Below are 21,930 nucleotides of genomic sequence, written 5' to 3'. Positions count from 1 at the left end.
AGGTTTTGGGTTCGATCCCTGGCCTTGCCCAGTGGGTTAAGGATCCAGCGTTGCCATGAGCTGTCTGTAGGTCGCAGATGTGGCTCGGATCCTGCGTTGCTATGGCTGTGGCGTAGGCCGGTGGCTACAGCTCTGATTCGACCCCTAGCCTGGGAACCTCCGTATGCCGAGGGAGCAGCCCCAGAAAAGGCAAAAAAAAAGTGTTTATTTTACTGTTTATAAATTATACCTAAATAAAGATGACTTAAAAAAAGCAATAAAAGATAAGAACACTATTGGAGTTCCTGGGTGACTCAGTGAGTTAAGGATCTGGAATTGTCGCTGCATTGTCTTGGGCCATTTCTGTGGCATGGGTTCAATCTCTGGCCCAGGGTTCAATCCCTGGCATAGCAAAAAGAAAAAAGACCAAAAAAAGAGAAGAAAACCAAAAAAAAAAAAAAAAGGAGGCAAGAATACTATCAATACTTATGGGTTGCAATAATATATCTTAAGAAAAATTCACAGGTCCAAATGTTTTCACAACTTAAAAAGGAATGAAAATAAATGAATAAAGCATTCAACTCAATTTTAGGGAAGGCAAAATGAAAAAAGCCCAGAAATCCAATTAATTTAGCATGTGGGGAAAAACGCGTATTAAAAACGCCTTCCTGGTCCATATGCCCTTCACTGAGAGGTGTTTCGGTTTTTTTTTGGTCTTTTGTCTTTTTTTAGGGCACAACTACAGCAAATGGAGGTTCCCAGGGTAGGGGTCGAATGTGAGCTCTAGCTGCTGGCCTACACAACAGCTCATGGCAACGCTGGATCTTAACACGATGAGCAAGGCCAGGGATCAAACCCGAGTCCTCATGTATACTAGCTGGGTTCGTTAACCACCGAGCCACTATGGAAACTCCATCTGAGAGTTTGTTTTAATTCACTGGTTCTATAGATGGGCTGAGCTTAAATTTCCATATTATCATGCATGTAGCCTAGCCCACCCAGCCCCCTGTTACATACAGCATTTAAAAGCAATAGATTAGATGTCATATAGCATCCTGGAAAGAGCTGATACACATGATTCTGAATGAAAATAAAAGAGAAATAGCAGGAGACATATAACACAATGTCATTTATAGAAATTTAAAGTAAATTTATAAATTTCTTCTTTCAGAAGAACATACATACGCAAAAAGTACACATTAGAATTGCTGTCTATGGTGGAGAGAGGAAAGGGAATGGACCAGGGGTTTAAGGTGATAAATAAAAATTAAACTCGCGATGTCCTGCATGGACCAGTGATCATAATGTACCATAAACTTTGGGTGTGATAAATCAGTTCTCTACATCTGAGGTTAAAACTAAGCGAAGAGACAGGAACACTGTTACGTAACAGCATGATCAGGGAATGGGGAGCAGTACTGAGGAACCGACACAAAATAAAAAGAAAAATAACAAAGAAATAAAACAGATTATAACGATGATGATAAAGACAAGATAGAAAGAGATGCACAATATGGGTAACTGGAATTTCTGAAGAATAAACCAAAGAAAGAACAAACAGCATCCAAAGGTATGATAAATGAAAAGGTTTTTATAAAAAATGCTCAAATCTATAGCTCTAAGGATCTAACATGTTCAGGAAAAGTGTTAGAGAATATTAATACCAACCTAATGCTGGTGAAGGACAGAACTCCAGGGATAAAGAAAGAGTTTTACAGGCAGAAAAAGAAAGTCACTTTCAAGAGGAAACAGAGGCAGACCTTACACTTCTCCGCAATTCCACTAAGTGCTAACAACATCTAAGTTATAAAGAAAATAATTATATACCTAGCCCAGTTACCATCCAGTTATAAACACAGACATATTCTTAAGCATTTATAAATTCAAGGAACATGATGTGCATAACGATAGTTCCCAGGTTTAACTCTGAATCATTTAAATACAGAATGTGTGAGTCTTGACAACCACAGGAATGATGTATGGATAATATACTGATAAGAGTACAACGAAGGACAGTTTTGCCTCAGTCTCTTTGTTTGTAAAATAGGGGTACTAACAGTCTTTATATCTTATAAAATTGTTGCGAGGATTAAGTGAACTAATTAACATACTGCTTAGAATAGCATCTAGCAATTAATAAGCAGTGCATAAATATTACTGATTAGTATTATTAGATCCCGAATAAAGATAAAAGATATAACTGAAGAAATAACGCTAGTTTTCTTAAAGTTCTCCTATAAACATTCTTAATCTTAGAACAGTATTATAGGAGCTGATAGATTTTTTTATGCTGAGGAAACGTTTATTTATTTATTTGGCCGTGCTTCGGCATATGGAGTTCCCTCGCCAGCTATCAGATCTTAGTGGCAGTTGCAACCTACGATGCAGCTGCAGCAATGGCAGATACTCAACTCACTGTGCTGGGCCAGGAATGGAACCTGTGTCCCAGCACTCCAAGGATGCCACAGATCCTGTGGCCCCACAGTGGGAACGCCAAGAAGTATGTATCTTAAGGGAAGACTTTCTGCAGTTTCATTTCAATTTAAATTCTTAAGTAAAATTAAAGGTAGCACTCTTTATTTTATTTTATTTTTATTATTTTATTTATTTATTTATTTTTTTTTTTCTTTTTGCTATTTCTTTGGGCCGCTCCCGCGGCATATGGAGGTTCCCAGTCTAGCGGTCCAATCGGAGCTGTAGCCACCAGCCTATGCCAGAGCCACAGCAACACGGGATCCGAGCCGCGTCTGCGACCTACACCACAGCTCACGGCAACGCCGGATCGTTAACCCACTGAGCAAGGGCAGGGACCGAACCCACAACCTCATGGTTCCTCGTTGGATTCGTTAACCACTGCACCACGACGGGAACTCCGCACTCTTTATTTTAAATGTAGCTTGTACAGTATGATTCCATTTTCATTAAAGTGTATCCTTCCAAAAAATGGCACCCATGCATTGGTCCATCATTCTATTACTGCATAGGGAGAGACCTAGGATAATGTTCACCAATTTTATTTTATTTTTTTATTTTTTATTTTTTTTTGTCTTTTTGCTATTTCTTTGGGCTGCTCCCGCGGCATATGGAGGTTCCCAGGCTAGGGGTTGAATTGGAGCTGTAGCTGCCGGCCTATGCCAGAGCCACAGCAACGCGGGATCCGAGCCGCGTCTGCGACCTACACCACAGCTCACAGCAACGCCGGATCGTTAACCCACTGAGCAAGGGCAGGGACCGAACCCGCAACCTCATGGTTCCTCCTCGGATTCGTTAACCACTGCGCCACGACGGGAACTCCATGTTCACCAATTTTAAAAACAGTTAATCCTGAGTGGCTAGATTTTGTTGATTTTAAACATTCTTTGTAATCTTCTATTTTAATTGAGTTTTAAAAACAAGGCACATGCAACATTTTGTTTAAAAATCATTATTTATTTAATAATTATTCAACTTAACAATTATTTAATAATATTTATTAACTATAAACATAATTATGTGTTATAATTATTTAGTAATAATAATTTATTTTAAAATGCTAATAATCCCACCTGGAAAATTCTGCTGTATATATTAGTAATCTGATAAATGAGGAAATATTGATAAAATGGACAATGTGGGAGGAAAATGAAATGCCCCAATTGACACGCTTTTAAAGCAATAACCAAAGAAGAAACTGAAAAAGTTATTAGAAATTATTTCTTGCAGTTTCACCAATCTTCAGTTGTTTCCAAACACTGTGCATAGTACATATCCCACACACGGACGACACGCACATCTGGGAAGAGTTTCGCATTCTTAGGTAATAAACTACACTGAATATGTGAGTTGCTAAGGGAGGAGTGTCTTAAACATTCTCATGATAAGGAGAAAAATAACGTGTGGCCACGGGAGGTGACGGGTGTCGGTGGCCATCATTTCACCGTCCATGGATATATCCAATCATTACGTTATACAACCCAACTCATACAATATTTTATGTCAACTATATCTCAGTAAAACTGGAAAAAGTATAAAACTGAAGGCAAAAAAAAAATCTGGAGAAGGAGTTCCCATCGTGGCGCAGTGGTTAACGAATCCAACTAGGAACCATGAGGTCGAGGGTTCGGTCCCTGCCCTTGCTCAGTGGGTTAAGGATCCGGCGTTACCGTGAGCTGTGGTGTAGGTTGCAGACGCGGCTCGGATCCCGCGTTGCTGTGGCTCTGGTGTAGGCCAGTGGCTACGGCTCCGATTGGACCGCTAGCCTGGGAACCTCCATATGCCGCGGGAGCGGCCCAAGAAACAGCAAAAAGACAAAAAAAAAAAAAAACATCTGGAGAAAAATATTGCAAAACTCTCTGAGACATGTTGAAGAACATCTGAATAACTGGAAACAACACATTCCTGCATAAGAATACTTAAGGTTAAAAATATATTATTCTTTCCATGTTAATATAGGTTTAACACAATTCCAAATAAAAGTTAAATGAATCTATTATTCACCTGGAATAATAAATGTGTGAGAAAAGCTAAAAGAAAAAAAGAATAATGCAGGGGAACTTACTGATTAATAGTAATGAAACTAGTGTGATAAGCCATGAAACCTAACATATTATAAAACGGTTTAGCTGGAGTTCCCTGGTGGCTCAGGGGTTTAAGGATCTGGCTTTGTAACTGGCCTGAGAACTTCTGCATGCCATGGGCATGGCCAAAAAATCCCCCCCAAACCAAAAAAACCCAAGTTAGCTATCTCCGCTCTACTATATATAAAAATGCCACGTATAATAAAGAAATCACTTTGGAGTTCCTGCTGTGGCTCAGTGGTAACGAATATGACTAATATCATGAGGATGTGGGTTCGATCCCTGGCCTTGCTGAACAAATTAAGGATCCAGTGTTGCCATGAGCTATGCTGTAGGTTGCATACATGGCTTGGATTCTGTGTTGCAGTGGCTATAGTATAGGCCAGCAGCTGCATCTCTGATTCAACTCTAATCTGAGAACTTCCACATGCCACAGGTGTGGCCCTAAAAAGCAAAATAAATAAATAAAATAAAAATTTAATTTAATTTAATTTTAAAAATCACTTCTGTAATAGTTTAGAATTAAATGTTAAAACAACAACAACAGAGCAGAAGAAAACATAAATATCTCACTGATCTTGGATTAGGGAATGATTTTCTAGGCATCAGAGAAATGGAAATAAATCAGAAAAGGAAAATATTGATACATTTTACTACATAAGACTTCTGTCTACCAAAGCTTCATATACAAAATTAAAGGAAAATAACAAATTGGGAAAAATATATACTGCAATTTTGAACAAGGACCTTAATAATCTTAATAAAGAGTTCTGGAGTTCCCGTCGTGGTTCAGTGGTTAATGAACCCGACCAGGAACCATGAGGTTGCAGGTTCAATCCCTGGCCTTGCTCAGTGGGTTAAGGATCCAGTGTTGCCGTGAGCTGTGGTGTAGGTTGCAGATGCAGCTCGGATCCTGAGTTGCTGTGGCTCTGGCGTAGGCCGGCGGCTGCAGCTCTGATTAGACCCAGCCTGGGAACCTCCATATGCCGCGGGGGAGCGGCTCAAGAAATGGCAAAAAGACCAAAAAAAAAAAGAGTTCTTACAAATCAATAGGAGTCTATCACAGAAACCTGCCATTCTCTCTCTTCTTGTTCTCAGTGCCAAGCCTGAGTTAATACTAACTCCTTTTTAACCTTTATTTCTGCATAAACTTCCTAATTGGTCTTCCGGCCTCCAGTCTTTCTTCTCCAAACCATCTCTTGCCTTGTTACCAGAGGTATCTTTCTAAAAGGCAAGGGTCTTCCTTGAAATCCCAAATGGGTCCCTATCACCTAGACAAGACAGGTAAACTTCCTTAGATTGGCCCTGAAGACACGTCTACCCTTTTCAGCCTCTCTTTCTTTGGGCTGCCACCTTGTGAACATTATGCACTAATCTGGCTTCCTTTTTTCAAACAAAAAAATTTTTTTAGTTGATTTGCAACGTTCTGTCAATTTTTGCCATGTAGCAAAGTGACACGTGACCCAGTCATACGTGTTATCTACACTCTTTTCCTCATATGATATTACGTCATGTTTAATCTGGCTTCTTGACCACACCGGCCTTTCCCTCACAGGCACACAGCCCTGGCTCTCTCTTCTCCGAGACGGCCCCTCCTCTGTACCCACAGGTCCCTAACCCTCGCCTGTCCAATTCCTACTCCTTCCCTAAGGCTCTGCTCTCTTCAAATCCTGACGTGCCTCCCCAAGTAATCAGCCTCTCCTCCTTCTCTGCTCGCTCCCCAGTATTTGGAGTACGCCGTTATTAGCATTTGCCAGCTTATAATTTTCATATAAAATTAAACCATGCTTTAGTTTTAGTTTATATATTTAAATTAAGTTAGTCATTTTGATGTCTGTTTCTGGCCCCCTCTCACTTCTTCTAATGAAGGAGACTCCCTATTCAACTTTGTATTCTTAGAAGAGCACATAGTAGGTTCATAGTAAATGGTATTAAATAAAAGAATATTTAATTATATTGAAGGAATTAAATAACTTATAGTAGAAAATGAATTATAGAACTATTTATTTATTTAATTTTCTTCTTTTTGCAGCCACACCTGTGGCATATGGAGGTTCTCAGGCTAGGGGTTGAATCAGCCCTGCAGCTGAAGCCTACACCACAGCCACAGCAAGGCCAGATCCGAGCCGCATCTGTGACCTACGCCACAGCTCGTGGCAATGCCAGATCCTTAACCCACTGAGTGAGGCCAGGGATTGAACCCACATCGTCATGAAGACTATGTCGGGACCTTAACTGGCTGAGCCACAGTGGGAACTCCAGAACTTTTTAAAAAGGTAGTTAAAAATATATATGTGTATAAACTTTCAAGTCCATAGGCACAAACATTGCAGACATTTCTAAGTAGAAATATTCTGAGGACTGTTGTAATAAGTGGAGATTATTTACAAACTGATAATCTTCTTAAAAAGTTTGTTTTCATTTGAGGAGAATATACAGGCTTTTCTAAAATGTGTTTTACGGTATGACTTTCTCTAGCAAAACAGACTCTTTTTTTTTTTTTTTTTTTTTTTTTTTTTTGCTTTTTAGGTCCACAGCTATAGCATATGGAAGTTCCCGGGTCAGGGGTTGAATCAGAGCTACAGCTGCTGGCCTAGACCACAGCCACAGCAATGCAGGATCCGAGCCGAAACTGTGACCTACGCCACAGCTCACGGCAACACTGGATCCTTAACCCATGGAGAGAGGCCAGGGATCGAACTAGCATCCTCATGGATCCTAGTCGGGTTCATTACCTCTGAGCCAGGACGGGAACTCCTAGGCTTACAAACTATAAGAATTATATGTATTCGAAACTAGTAAAGAACAAACTAAAAAAATTACAATGGTATCACTACCTCTGCTGGTCACCATTTAGTGGAAATGGTGAATAAAATAATATAACGTTCTTTTCCACAAACAGAGAAATTTGTCCAACTGTATGGCTGCTTCATTGTACTGAGCTGTATTTCCCATTTCAGCATGTCACCAGTCTTGGTACTATCACTCTGAGCTATTTTTATTTAAATGATTCGCAGAAAGAATGGTCATACATAGGTGATATATTAGCATCATTTGCCATTTGCTGAGTACTTGAGCCTTGGGTATGGCATTGTATGCCCAGTTACAAAAGAAGAAGTCACTATTTCTACCCTCGAAAGGTAACAGTCCATTTGCAGAAATAAGACGCAAACGCACATAAAAGAATCAGAAAATAGGAGTTCCCGTCGTGGCGCAGCGGAAACGAATCTGACTAGGAACCATGAGGTTTCGGGTTCGATCCCTGGCTGTGCTCAGTGGGCTAAGGATTTGGCGTCGCCGCGAACTGTGGTGTAGGTTGAAGATGTGCTTGGATCCTGAGTTGCTGTGGCTGTGGTGCAGGCTGGCGGCTGAGGCTCCGATTGGACCCCTAACCTGGGAACCTCCATATACCACAGGTGCAGCCCTAAAAAGGAAAAGAAAAAAAATCAGAAAACAATTTAAGGCAATGTTTAATGGTGAGTGTAAAATCTTGTGGTTCAGTAGTTACATGGTGCAGAAGGTGAAACAAAATGGTGAGGGAAGGACTTGTTAAGAAGGCACTTGATTTAAGCTCAGGAGTGTAGGGAGGATTTGAGCTGCTGGAAGAAGGGAGAAGGCACCCTGCCTGGGAAAACATCCTACCTGAGATTTTTTCCATCTCTTCCAGTAGCTTTTCCAAGTCTTTATTCAGGTCCGACAGCATTTTCAGCATGTTGTCGTAGTTCCTTTCCCCAGGGTCAGACTCGGCCATCTAAGCAGTGCACAGAAAGATGCATTGAGACAAACCAGTGTTTCAATTCCAGCTCCACTATGCACAGTGGGCTAGCTCAAGCCAGAAACTTTTGGTCTTTTTTTTTTTTTTTTTTTTTTTTTTGTCTTTTTGCCTTTTCTAGGGCCGCTCCCGCAGCACATGGAGGTTCCCAGGCTAGGGGTCTAATTGGAGCCCCAGTCACCGGCCTACACCAGAGACACAGCAACTCAGCATCCGAGCCATGTCTGCAACCTACACCACAGCTCACGGCAACGCCAGATCCCTAACCCACTGAGCAAGGTCAGGGATTGAACCTGCAACCTCATGGTTCCTGGTCGGATTCGTTAACCACCGAGCCACGACGGGAACTCCTTGGTCATCTTTTAACTCCTCTTATCTTCCTGACCTAAGGGGTTACTGGAACTCAGTTTTCTTTGTTCATGGAATAAACATTCAATCATCTATGAGTCAGGAAGGCCCAGTGATGAGAGCCCCCCTTGTGGAGGTCAGCTTCTTAGGGTCTCTCCTCTCAGTGCCTTCCTCCCTCTCTCCAAGGTCGCTGCTTTAACTGAGGTCTATCCCATTACCCGCCACTGAGTACAGATTTACTGGGCATTTACTATGTGCCAGACGTGCACTACGGCTCTGCGGATCCAGACAGACCAGATGCTGTCTTGGAGCTTCCATTCCAGAGGGAGAGACTGATCATAGCCAAGTTAACAGATTCATAAAGAGACCTTAAGTGCGTGGTCACTGCTACAAAAATAAAAATAAAGAGTGTGGTGTCATAAAGAGGACTCCCCCCCTTTCCCCCCTTCTTTTGGCTGTACATGTGGCATTTGGAAGTTCCCAGACCAGGGATCAAATCTGAGCCCAACTGCAACCTACACCACAGCTGTGGCAATGCTGGATCCTTAACCCACTGTGCCACAGTAGTAACTCCAATACAGAGGATTTTTCATGGGGAGGGAAGCTTTAGCTTGTAAAGTCAGAGATGTCCTTCCTTATGAAGTAACATTTGAACTGCCACTTGAATGACAAAAAAGGAATTGGCGTGCGAAGATCTAGGGAAAGAGTTCTAGACAGAGGGAGTGGCTCAAGAAAAGGTGGGAGTGGCCCTGGTGCGTTTTAAGGAATTGAAAAAAAGTGCAGAATGGGGTTGAGAAGAGTGGTTTGACACGAGATCAGCTAAGTGGGCAAGAACCTTGGTTTTATTCTGAGTATACAGGAAAGCCATTGGGGTTGAGAAAGCAGGGGATTATGTGACTATGCGTTAAGATAATGACGTCATCTGCTGTTTGGAAAATGGACTGTTGGGAGTTCCCTTGTGGTGCAGTGGGTTAAAGGTTTGGTGATGTCACTCTGACAGCAGCTCCAGTTGTTGCTGTGGCTCGGGTTCAATCCCTGGCCCAGGAAATTTCACATGCCATGGCATGGCCAAAAAAAAAGAAAGAAAAAGAAAAAAGAAAGAAAACGGACTGTTGCAGAAAGTGGAGAGGAGAAAAGAATGGGAAGACCAATTAGGTTTTGTTTGTTTGTTTGTTTTTTGCTTTTTAGCGCTGAACCCGTGGCATATAGAAATTCTCGGGCTAGGGGTGGAATTGGAGGACAGCTGCCGGCCTGCACCACAGCCACAGCAACTTGGGATCCGAGCTGCGTCTGCGACCTACGTCACAGCTCATGGCAACACTGGATCCCTGACCCACTGAGCGGGGCCAGGGATTGAACCCGCATCCTCATGTTTATTAGTCGGACTTATTTCTACTGTGCCACAGTGGGAACTCTGGGAAGACCAACTGGTCAGGAGCGCACTAAAGTGGACTAGGGATGGCGGTGGTTTGCACTTAGGTGATAATATCCAAACTAAGAGGTGGACATGTTCTGGCTATATTTTGGAAAATGAACCAAAAGAACCGGGCAGAGGATCTGATGTACCGAGGCACGCAAGGGCAAGTGAGGGGAGAGAGACATCGAAACGACTCCTGTATTTGGGGAGAACGACTTGATGGATGGCGGTGTCCCTAACTGAAAGGGGGAAGGCCAGGAGAGGCGCAGGCTGGAGGGCAAACTAGGTGCTCTGCTTTGAATGTGTCAATATGAGGTGCCCGCCAGGCCTCCAACTGGATATACAAGCAGAGAGCTGAATACATGGGCCTGGAGTTTAGGAGCTAGGTTGGAGCTGAAAATATAAAGTTTGGAACTAATGGTACAGGCTCTCATCTTTCACTTGAACTACCGTCGTAGATGCCTAACTGATCTTCCTGCTTATAGCTTCCTCTTGCCCCATCTATTTTCCAGTCCCTAAAATGCAACTCTAGCCATGTCACACTCCCTGAAACCCTTCAATAGCTCCTATTTCTTTCAGATAAAATACAACCTCTCTACTATAGATAGGAGATCCCACAGTCTTGCTCCTGACTGTCCCTATTGTTATCCAGATCCAAGCAGTGATGAAATAATTGAAATCCTTAATGATGTAAGGCTTTGATTTAATGATATTATTTAATGATGTTATTTAAAATCTGTAAGAGCTATGTATGTCTAAGAGATATAATGAAAAGATATTCATGAAAATAACACAAAACTCTGTAAAGTTAAAAAATTTGTACAGTTTTCTTACAAAAGAGAGAAAGAAGTACAAAATAGAAAAGAGTCTTTTTTGGGGGGGAGTCGAACCCAAGACATATGGAAGTTCCCAGGCTGGGGGTTGAAGAGGAGCTGCAGCTGCCTGCCTACGCCACAGCCACAGCAATGCCAGATCTGAGCGGTGTCTGTGACCTACAATGCAGCTCACAGCAGTGCCAGATCCTTAACCCACTGAGCGAGGCCAGGGATCAAACCTGCATCCTCATGGACACTATGTCGGGTCCTTAACCCACTGAGCCACAATGGCGATTCCCTATTGAGTACTATTTTAGATTCTAGAGATACAGCAGTGAACGAGACAGATTAAAATCCTTGTTTTCATGGAATTTAAGTTTCAGTGGGGACAGGAGACAATAAACAAGATTAATAAGTGAAACAAATACAAGGAGGGGATAGGCGCTAAAAAAAAAAAGTCAACCAGAGATGAAGAGTGGGAGAGAGCGAGTGTGAGAGGAGTGGATGTACTTTAGATGTGGGCAGGGAAGGCCTTGCTGAAGCAATTTTAACTAGAGGCCTGGTGGAAGCCAGCGAATGAGCCATACTGGTGTGTGAGGAAAGCGCTTCCCAGGCAGAGAAGATGGTGAGAGCAAAGGCCCTGAGCCAGAGCCGGCTGGATGGAGCTGGAGGAAGAGCTGAGCGTGATGTGACGGAGCTGGGAAGGAGAGCGAGGAGGGAGGAGTGGCAGAGACGTTCGTTAGGGACAAGGTGGGTGGAGACGGAGGTGGGCCTGCGAGACAACGGAAGGACTGGCTCCGGCGGCTTCTTTGAGTGAGATGGACGCCTGGAGGGCGATCACCTGGTTTACCAGTTACCAAATCACTCGTGGAGAACAGCTCATACGGACATGGGGAGAGACAGGGAGACGAGTTAGGAAGAAGCCGTCGGAATAATACAGGTGAGAGAGAATAACAGCTCCGATGGCAGAGGAGTGATGAAAGTCGTGGGAAGGAGAACCAGCTCAGGTGTGTTTTGAGGGCAGGGCTGACAAATCTGCTGATGAGTTTTTGCGAAGTCAGGACACCACCAGGGTATCTGAGAGGTCATCAGAAATGGTGATACCATTCACCGAGACGCGGAAGACTGGAAGAAGCTGGTTTACATGGAGAAGAATGAGCTCAGTTTTGAACACATTAAGTTTAAGATGCTTATGAGGCATCCAAGTGGGGATGTTGAGTAGGCAGCGGAATAAATGAATTCAGAGGAGAAGGTAGGCTAGAGACAGTAATTTGGGAGTCATCAGCATGCAGATGATATTTAAAGGCATGAGAATGGGTGAGATCAAGGGAGAAAACAGATGGAGAAAAGGCCTAACATCAAGACTGGGGAGATGCAAAGGAAACAGCCAGAGAGGTAGGAGAGTCATGTTCTGGAAGTCAAGAGCGGACCGCCGGAGAGTCACAACCCAGCCAATGCTCTTTGGTCGTCATGAAATCTCAGCAAGCTGCAAAGATAACTCTAAAAAGTGCAAGAGAAGGAAAATCTAATAATCACTTGGGTGGATTATTTACGATGCTGGGGAGGTAAGAAAATAAGGAAGGAAATAATAACAGCATAAAAACTAGAATCACAGGTTTCTCCCACCATCCAAAAACAGTCTTCCTCGAAAACCTTTTATAAGCCAAAATGGCATAAGTCAAAGAAGCAATTACCTTAGGACACATCTTGTTAACTAATGCACAAAATAAATCAAGATAAAGCACAGATGCTCATAGACATAATTCAAAGCTATGGTAGCTTAATGCTGAGATGCTGAGTGCAGTTCCTGGGGAAGGAGCTCTTACTGCCTCTACGTGGCTTGCTGCAAAGCAAAAGCTGGATGCTATTGATTTTTTGTTTTGTTTTTGGTCACTCCTGTGCATGCGTTAGTTCCAGGGATTGATCAAACCCATGCCACAGCTGACACCTGAGTTGTAGCAGTGACAGTGCAGGATCCTTAACCCTCTGAGCCACCAGGAAATTCCTGTATGCTATTTTCATCATTCACAATTTTACATAAACACAAAAATCCTCTTCAGATTTTCATTTTTTGGGGGCGGGAGGCACACCCTCGGCATGCATAAGTCCCTAGGCTAGAGATCGAACCCGCCCCAAGGCAGTGACCAGAGCCACAGCAATGACAATGTCAGATCCTCAACCACTAGGCCACTGGCGAACTCCCAAATTTCTCTTGGTTAGTGAAAACAGGTACTAATGTAGGTCTTTCATAAAAAGCAAAGTGGTGTAAAATGAACTTTCAAAAAGCAGAAGACAAGTGTACTACAATATTTGGTAGTATATGCATTGGATGGTTTAAGAGAATTTGGTATATTAAAGTAGCAGGGCAGCTTTGCCATTGCAGATTAAAATGTGAAACTGATTATGGGTTGTAATTTTCTTTTTTCTTTTTAAGACCACACCCACGGCATATGAAGTTCCCAGGCTAGGAATCCAATTGGCGCTGCAGCTGCCGGTCTGTGCCACAGCCACAGCAATGCTGGATCCAAGCTGCATCTGTGACCACAGCTCATGGCAACGCTGGATCCTTAACCCACGGAGCAAGGCCGAGGATGGAACTCACATCCTTGTGGATACCACTTGGGTTCGTCACTACTGAACCACAACAGGAACTCCTGGGTTGTAATTTTAAGTCAAAGTCTTAGTAAGTTTATGGAGTTCTAGGACATTTAAGAGAAACTGAGGTTTATCACACTTATGGCTTATGGTATTTATAAGAATTAAATAAGGTGGGAGGGTTTGTTTTTAAGACAATCGAGATACTTAAAGAAATGGAGTAATTTAGTTTAAGAGTTTCAGTTTGTAAATGGGACAAAAACATCAGTTACTAATAAAAATTTGCTAGACCTAGAATAAGATTAAAAGTTTAGAATGAGATAATCCTATTTAGAATAAATAATCTAATTGGAGTTGCTGTGGCACAATGGGATCAGCAGCCATCTCTGCAGCACCAGGATGCAGGTTCGATCCCCTGCTTGGTACAATGGGTTAAAAGACGCAACATTGCTGCAGCTGCAGCATAGCCTGCAACTGTGGCTGGAATCTGATTCCGGGCAACTGCAGCTGGGATCTGATTCCTGGCACAGGAACTCCATATGTTGTGGGGTGGTCAAAAGAGGAAAAAAATTCTAATAAATAATCTCATTTACGATAAAATTTATAGACTAAACTTAAATGCTCAAGGAAGACTAGAATTTTAGATTAGGAATTTTAATAACATCAACATTAGTTTTTGAAACCAAAGTAATATTCAAATAGTCTTTTCACTGTTTAAATAATGGCTTTAAAGGCAGCAAAGCTCACATTTATCAGTATCTAACCATGTCCTCACACACATCCTAAGCTTCATATAAAAATTAAATATTTAATTGGATAAATGTGGGTGTCGACCATATGCCAAGCAGTACTACGAGAAATGGGGGTTAAAAAAATAAGCACACAGTTCTGTCATCAAGGAAATCTGTCTGGAAAAAGAAACCTGTAAAAGCAAGATTCTTTGAGTTGCAATAGCCATTCAGCCGCGTGTCCTTGCTCAGTTTCTCAGCAAAGCCTTCTCACAGACGATGGCCGGTAGCGCCCGTGCCACCGGGAGCTCTGAAACACCATGCTCTCTCCGGCCTCCACACCTTTACATCTGCCACTGTGCTGCGTGCAATGGCCTTGCCTCGCTAGTTCTTGTTTTTTAAGACACAGCTTAAAGCTCATTTTATTCTAGAAGTCTTTCATTCCTTACACTTCCCAGCAGCCAACTCTGAAAGTAGGTCTGTATCCTTTTTTTTTTTTTTTTTAAGGGCCGCACCCAAGGCATTTGGAGGTTCTCAGGCTAGGGGTCGAATTGGAGCTGTAGCTGCTGGCCTACACCACAGCCACAGTGACTCAGGATCCGAGCTGCACCTGCAAACTACACCACAGCTCAGGGCAAAGCCAGATCCTTAACCCACCAAGCGAGGCCAGGGTTCGAAACGGCGTTCTCACGGATGCTAGGGAGATTCATTTCCGCTGAGCCACGGCGGGAACTCCAGGTGTATATCCTTTACGTGCCCAAGGATTCTCTACCTATTTCCAAACAGACACTATCTGAAGCACGTAAACCTTTACAAGAATCTTATAAGGTAAGTACTATGATTATGCCAATTTATGAATGAGACAAACAAGGCTCGGAGAACTAAATTGCTCCTGGTCAGAAAGCAAACGTACACAGATCTGAGAATTGGGCCCTGGCAGTATGTCTCCGGTTTGTGCCAGTCAACACATTCTTGATAAATATGAGAGTGAACAGAACTGACAAAATGTAGTTAGCGACTGGAAAAAAGGTTCTATGTACCTTGAAAGTCTGGGCTAGAATCCAGGCTCTGCTATTTTTTGGCCTAAGCTTAACGCTGGAAAATTATCCAGGCTCTTCAAGTCTCAGTTTCTTTTTCTGTAAAGTGGAACGATTGTTCCTTTGCAGATTATTGTGACTAGGTACATAGTGACACAAAAGGTAGACATGCCAAATCTACCAAATTAAATACTTGGCATGACTGTATGTGAAACACCAGGTACAGAGTAATTACTCAGAAAATTTTACTATAATTAGTTGAGAAAGAAGGATGAATGCAATAATAAAAAGACTAACATAGGAGTTCCCTGGTGGCTTAGCGGTTACGGATCTGGCATTGTTACTCCTGTGGCTTGGGTCACTGCTGTGGTGCAAGTTCCAGCCCTGGCCTGGATGCCACGAGAGTGACCAAAAACCCGAACAAAACCAATTAATATATACTCCATGCTTAATATATGCCATGAATGGTGTAACATTTCAATATGCATTGACTGATTTCATTCTCACACCCATGCTATGAAGAAAGTGCTATTACTTTCTCCATTGTATAAATGAGAAACTGAGGATCACGGAAGAGTTTAAGCAAAGCCACACAACTAAGCAGTAGCAGAGTTGGATTCAAACCAAGTCCTGTCTGATTCTAGAGATGGAGGGTCACAGCACCACATTTTCTTACAACTGCCTCATACGACACAGTGGGTAATTTTGAGAATGAATGCAGGATGGATGGAGCAAAGGAGGAAAAAGAATGGAGTGGAGGGATGGGATGCGGAAGCTACTGAATTCAATTTGGGGCAGCTCAAGCATGTGGTGCCTGTTGGGTATCCAGGCAGAGCTATTCGACAAACAAATGAAAATCAGAATTAGAGCCCTGGAGAGAGGCTAAGCTGAAAATAAAGAGCTAATGGTAGTTTAAATCATGGGAAAAGATGAACTCATTCACAGTGAATGTATAAAGAGAGCAGAGAAAGTGGACTAGGAAGAAGTCCTTAAAAACATCAGCACTTAAAAGAAGAAGGAAACAAGACCAGGAAAGGCACTGATAAGTAGTCAGAAACATAGGGAACTGGGGAGTTTGTAGTTAAAGCCAACAGAAGAGAGGAGGAACAGGCCGCTTAACTCATTTAGTCACCAAATATTTACTGACCATCAGGTACTGTTTTAGGTGCTTAGGAATATTTCAGCAAAAACATGCCTTTGTGGCGTTTATATTCTAGTCAAGAGAGACAGGCAATAAACATGTAAATATATAAAATGTCAGGTGGTTACAAGTGCTCTGCAGAAAATAAAGCAAGGTAAGGATGCTACAGAGTAACGGAGCAGGAGGACCCATGCCACCTACGGTGAAGGATGAAAGTCCCTTTGACACGTAACTCTTTAAATCAAAGAGAGTGGGCATGTGAGTCTTATAGATACCTGTGGGGAAGGAACAGGACAAAAAGAGGCCTTGAGGGTTAGTGTGTTGGGCGCGGCCGAGGACGAGCAAGGAGGCTAGCAATGCTGGCATGAAGGACAAGATGTCAGAGACGAGGCGGAGAGGCTGGGGAGGATCCTGCGGCTTATGCAGGACTTTGGCTTTTATTCCAAGTGAGATGAGAAGATATTAGACAAGTTAGATATTCGAGGAATCATTTGATAGGATTTGAATCATGATTTAGAAGGATCACTCTGCCTGCAGTGCTGAGAGTAGGCTGGAGTGGAGAGGAGGCTGCTGAAAAATTCCATCTAAGGGATGATGGGCCTAGGACCAGAGTGTGAGAAGTGAAAACAGCACAAGTGGCTGGATTCTGTACATACTGTGAAAAAGAAGCCACCAGTATTTGCTGACATCCAACGGAAAATATGAATCTGGAGTGTGGTGAAAAGCCTGGCTGGAGGACACCGAAAAGCAGCAGTCAGCAAGGCAGACGGAGAACCGGGAAAGACTGCCGTCTTGGAAGTGAGGAAAGTAAACAGAGAGCAGTCAACTGTGCCTCATACTAAGCAGCATAGGGAATAAAAAGCGACCACTGTGGATTTAACAGTTTGAAGGTCACTGGTGATCTTGACGGGAACTGGTTTCACAGGGGATGCCAGGGACAAAAGCCTGATTGAAACGTGTTTACAGAGAGGGAGGAAGAGAAGCAGAAACGTCTGAGTTTTGCTTCCGAGAGAGACGGGCCAGCAGCTGGACTGTAACGTGGAGGCACAGACGCCTTTTAAGTTCGGAGACGTTACATTAGTGTCAAATACAAAAGGGCCCAGTGAATTCGGGACCTTTAATTTGGTGCCGTGGTGAGACTTGTTCTAGTGGAGCAGTAGAAGCAGCAACAAGATTTCCACGAGTAAAGAATCACGGACCATTAGACAAATAGGCAGAGCATGCAGAATTACAGGAGGAAGGGAGGAGAAAACCCAGGGGATAGTGAGAAGGTGGTACAGAGTAAACGTTTTTCGCTTTTTTAATTTTCAAAGGCAGACACTTGCCCGTCTTTAGTCTTTGTAGAAAGGGCCAGTGGAGCAGAAAGATCTGAAGAGTCAGGAGGAAGAGGAGCTGATTGTGCAGGGATGGTCTCAGGAAAATGGGCACCATGGAGTTCCTATTGTGGCACAGTGGTAACAAACCTCACTAGGATCCATGAGGAGGCGGGTCAATCCCTGGCCTTGCTCAGTGGGTTAAGGATCTGGTGTTGCCGTGAGCTGTGGTGTAGGTCACAGATGCAACTTGGATCCTGTGCTGCTGTGGCTGTGGTGTAGGCCGGCGGGTGTAGCTCCAATCTGAACCCCAGCCTGGATACCTCCATATGTCGCCGGTGTGGTCCTTTAAAAAAGAAAGAGAGAAAGAAAAGAAAGGAAATGGGCATCTTACCCTACGAAGGGAAGGGAAGGTAAAGAGGTGGGGTGGATTAAGTTAGGTAAAGGTCCAGGTAGTCCATGTTCAAGTGTGAGGTCTCTAGCTCGTCTATGATTGATAATGAAAAGGTGCCCCCCCCAATAAGAATAGATGTTTCTGGTTTGAGGAGAGTGATAAAGGTGGTTTGGCAGAGCTGTGTGCCTCCCTAGAAACACTCAGACATGCAGCAGAGATGCAGTGGTAGTATGGCTGAGGCCACAAGGCTGCATAGAATCCTCAGGACCCTAGGGTAGTGCAGAGAAAATGGATGGAATGCAACTGGCTTGGGAGTTAAACATGTATACAGTAGAAGCACAAATACGGGGTGTGTAAGATGACAGGTGGGTACAAAGCAGAGACACACGGGCCATGTAGTTGAGGGGCAGGTAGATGGGGAGACAGCGCAGGACACAGCTAGAAGGATCTCAGAGGAGGGATGGGTCTGGAAAGCAGATCCAGGGAAAGGGTGTGATCTGAAGTGCAGGAAGAAGACCATGGGATTTAGGTCCACGGCAGTTCTTCCTGATGAGGGAGCCAGGATGTCAGGACTGGGATGGAGTGGAGGCCTGGGCCAGTGCCAAAGCCCAAGGGAAGGAGGGTAATAGCCATCTATGGGGATCAGGTGGGCAGAGGGAGAGTGGGAGTGGGAGGGGACTGGGCGGGGATCACTTTAGGGTGTGAAGGTTTGAGGGATTGTGCGTTCCCCAGGACTGAGGAGCCCAGAGCATGAGGGACGCAAGGGCCCAGGGCTCTTCTGTGGTCTGAGGATCTTGCCCAATATGAAGAGATTATTATTATTATTATTATTATTGTCTTTCTGCCTTTTCTAGGGCTGCACATGCAGCATGTGGAAGTTCCTAGCTAGGTGTCCAATTGGAGCTGTAGCTGCTGGTCTACACCACAGCCACAGCAACTCGGGATGCCAGCTGTGTCTGCGACCCACACTCAGCTTATTGTAACGCTGGATCCTTAACCCACTGAGCGAGGCCAGGGATCGAACCCTCAACCTCACGGGTCCTAGTCGGATTTGTTAACCACTGAGCCATGACGGGAACTTTGCAATATGAAGAGTTTTAACGGAGTCTGGGATCCTTCCTGGAATGAGAAATCAGAGAGGACGAGCGGGGCCCTTGGATCAGTCTCTGTGAAGGTTCTGCGTGTGTGTGGTGTGAACAGCATGGGAACAGAATGTGTGTGTGAAGCATGGGGTGCAAGACCTGGCGGTAGAAGGGACCTGGCGCTAGAGGGCTGTGCATGTCGGGGACCACACAGGTGTGCAGACGTGAGGGAATTCCAGGTGTGTGAGGTGTGAGCCCAGGTTGGGGGTGAGAGGTGCAGGTGTAGAGAGTTTAGGACGTGCAGTGTGAAGGTCTGGAGGAGTCTGGGTAAGGGGCTCGGGGTACAGGGTCAGGAGATGGGGAGGAGACCCTGGGGAGGAGACTCGGGGGAGGGGCGAGGAGGTGGGGGAGGGGCGAGGAGGTGGGGGAGGAGACCCTGGGAGGAGACTCGGGGGAGGGGCGAGGAGGTGGGGGAGGGGCGAGGGGGTGGGGGAGGAGACCCGGGGAGGAGACTCGGGGAGGGGCGAGGAGGTGGGGGAGGGGCGAGGGGGTGGGGGAGGAGACCCGGGGAGGAGACTCGGGGAGGGGCGAGGAGGTGGGGGAGGGCGAGGGGGTGGGGGAGGAGACCCGGGGAGGAGACTCGGGGAGGGGCGAGGAGGTGGGGGAGGGGCGAGGAGGTGGGGGAGGAGACCCGGGGAGGAGACTCGGGGGAGGGGCGAGGAGGTGGGGGAGGGGCGAGGAGGTGGGGGAGGAGACCCTGGGAGGAGACTCGGGGGAGGGGCGAGGAGGTGGGGGAGGGGCGAGAGGGTGGGGAGGGGCGAGGAGGTGGGGGAGGGGCGAGGGGTGGGGAGGGGCGAGGAGGTGGGGGAGGGGCGAGGGGGTGGGGGAGGAGACCCGGGGAGGAGACTCGGGGAGGGGCGAGGAGGTGGGGGAGGGGCGAGGAGGTGGGGGAGGAGACCCGGGGAGGAGACTCGGGGGAGGGGCGAGGAGGTGGGGGAGTGGCGAGGAGGTGGGGGAGGAGACCCTGGGGAGGATACCCAGGGAGGAGACTGGGGTGGGTCAACAGTAGCCACACCTTCGGTCTGGCATGAGGCAGTGGGCACAGCACGGGGGCGTCGTGGCTCATGGGTCAGGTCACCAAGGGAGGGTCTGGGACCCTCAGACGGCCTTGCTCACCTCCGGCTTCCCCGGGCTCGGGTCCAGGTCCGGCTCAGCTGCCCCCTTAAGCGCCTGAGGCATGAGGCGGCTCCTGGGGGTGGCGCCCCTCCCCTTTCCGTTAGGGGACCCGCCCCTGGAGATGGCCTCTGGCGCTCATTGGCTGGTTTCCTGGAGCGGAAGGGGTGGGGCCACGAGCGCGTGACTGCGCCCCCTCAGGCTGGTCCCGCATCCGCATCGAGGTTTCATTGGCTGATCTCCCCAAGCGGAAGGGGCGGGGCTGCCGCCCTCATCTGGCTGGTCCAGCATGTGGCTCTCCCCACCTCGGATGAGCCAAATGCCTGGATTGAGGAGTGGCTGAGGTTGAGGGAGGACAGAGCCGAGAGGAGGGGGGACACCCCTCTCCTGCTGGTACTGTTTTCCCCCTTGCTCCCTGAGCGGAAGTCTGTGCACGCAGAGCCCTAAGTGTTTGACCACTGTGTCCCAGGGGACAGGACAGCATTTGGCACAGCAAGTGCTAGCAACTATTTGTTGAGTGAGCAGCTGAACACCCAGATATTTGGTGTCACAACTACCATGCATGGCCAACAGCTGTCTCAGAGAAGAGGATGATGCTGAGGCTCAAGGAGATGCTGAGGTGAAGAGGTTGCTGAAGCTCAAGGAGATGAGGCAGGGCCAAGGTACATGCCTCTGGTTCCAGCTGAAGTCTGCCAGGCACTCTGGCCTCTGCGCAGTAAGGCACAAATCACCAAGCAAGACCAGGTGAGAGTGTGGCTCAGTCCTTAGAGGGGCTGCACGGAAAGCCTCTGGTCAAGAGGAGGCTGAAGAAATCACTCTGGGCTCTATAGGTTAGTGCCAGAAGCTCAGTCATTCAGTCTTTATTTAGAGGGTGATGGGCACCTTGGAAGGGTGATAAGCAGCGGCATGACATGGTGAAGAGGTCTCTCTGGCTGCTGGAGGGAGGATAATTTCTATTATCTAGAAAGGCTGGTGTTGTCTGGGTGAATGATGATGGAGGTGGGGACAGGGGAGACGGTGGTCATGGCGCAGGGAAGTTCACAGAATCAAAAGCCGTTTAGAGGGTGGGCTGGACAGGGCTTTGTCCTGTGGGAAGTAAGGGAGAAAGAAGGATCGGATTAGTGGCTAAGAGGGTGATACCACTGGCTGATACGGGGAAGAGGGGCAGAGAAGCCAGTTTGGAAGGTCAACTTTGGCTTTGAATACGACAAACACTTGAAGATCCTAACAAACCTGGGACCTACGGAATTTTTTCAGGGATTCCAATCCTTAGCAGACTGATTGTAGAGTAGAAAAACAGTGAGAGTTGCACCAGACAGTTCTGGGCACAGAGGGAGCACTCACCTATCTATTGAGTCTGCTGTCTGGACCACATCCTCTCTCTAAGCTGTCAGGTTCCTGCTCCTTCTGAATCTGATTCCTTTTTTTTTTTTTTTTTTTTTTTTTTGTATTTTGTCTTTTTGGGCCGCACCCGTAGCATATGGAGCTTCCCAGGCTAGGGGTCGAATCAGAGCTATAGCTGCCAGCCTACACCACAGCCAAAGCATCGCCGGATCCGAGCTGCATCTGTGACATACGCC

At 45.7% G+C, this 21,930-nt stretch overlaps 1 protein-coding gene across 3 annotated transcripts in view; it reads right to left on the bottom strand.

Moving 5' to 3' along the window:
• The window catches only part of SYCE3 (synaptonemal complex central element protein 3), a 32,130-nt gene extending 11,672 nt beyond the window's left edge, over positions 1-20,458 (bottom strand). For 2 of the 3 annotated variants that reach the window (XM_021091052.1, XM_021091053.1), the window contains exons 1-2: positions 20,354-20,458; positions 8,178-8,286 (exon numbers count right to left, since the gene is read on the bottom strand). In XM_021091052.1, the coding sequence (XP_020946711.1) occupies positions 8,178-8,286; positions 20,354-20,416 (172 nt within the window). In that variant the 5' untranslated portion in view covers positions 20,417-20,458. Of the gene's footprint in view, positions 1-8,177; positions 8,311-20,353 lie in introns of those variants that run through there. The other variant, NM_001206362.1, reaches the window with a different exon arrangement.

The sequence above is a fragment of the Sus scrofa genome, chromosome 5 (genome assembly GCF_000003025.6).
Source record: "Sus scrofa isolate TJ Tabasco breed Duroc chromosome 5, Sscrofa11.1, whole genome shotgun sequence".
In the NCBI taxonomy this organism is placed as follows: Eukaryota; Metazoa; Chordata; class Mammalia; order Artiodactyla; family Suidae; genus Sus; species Sus scrofa.
The sequence above is the reverse complement of the archived record's forward strand: the minus strand, read 5'-3'. Positions and strand labels throughout refer to the sequence as shown.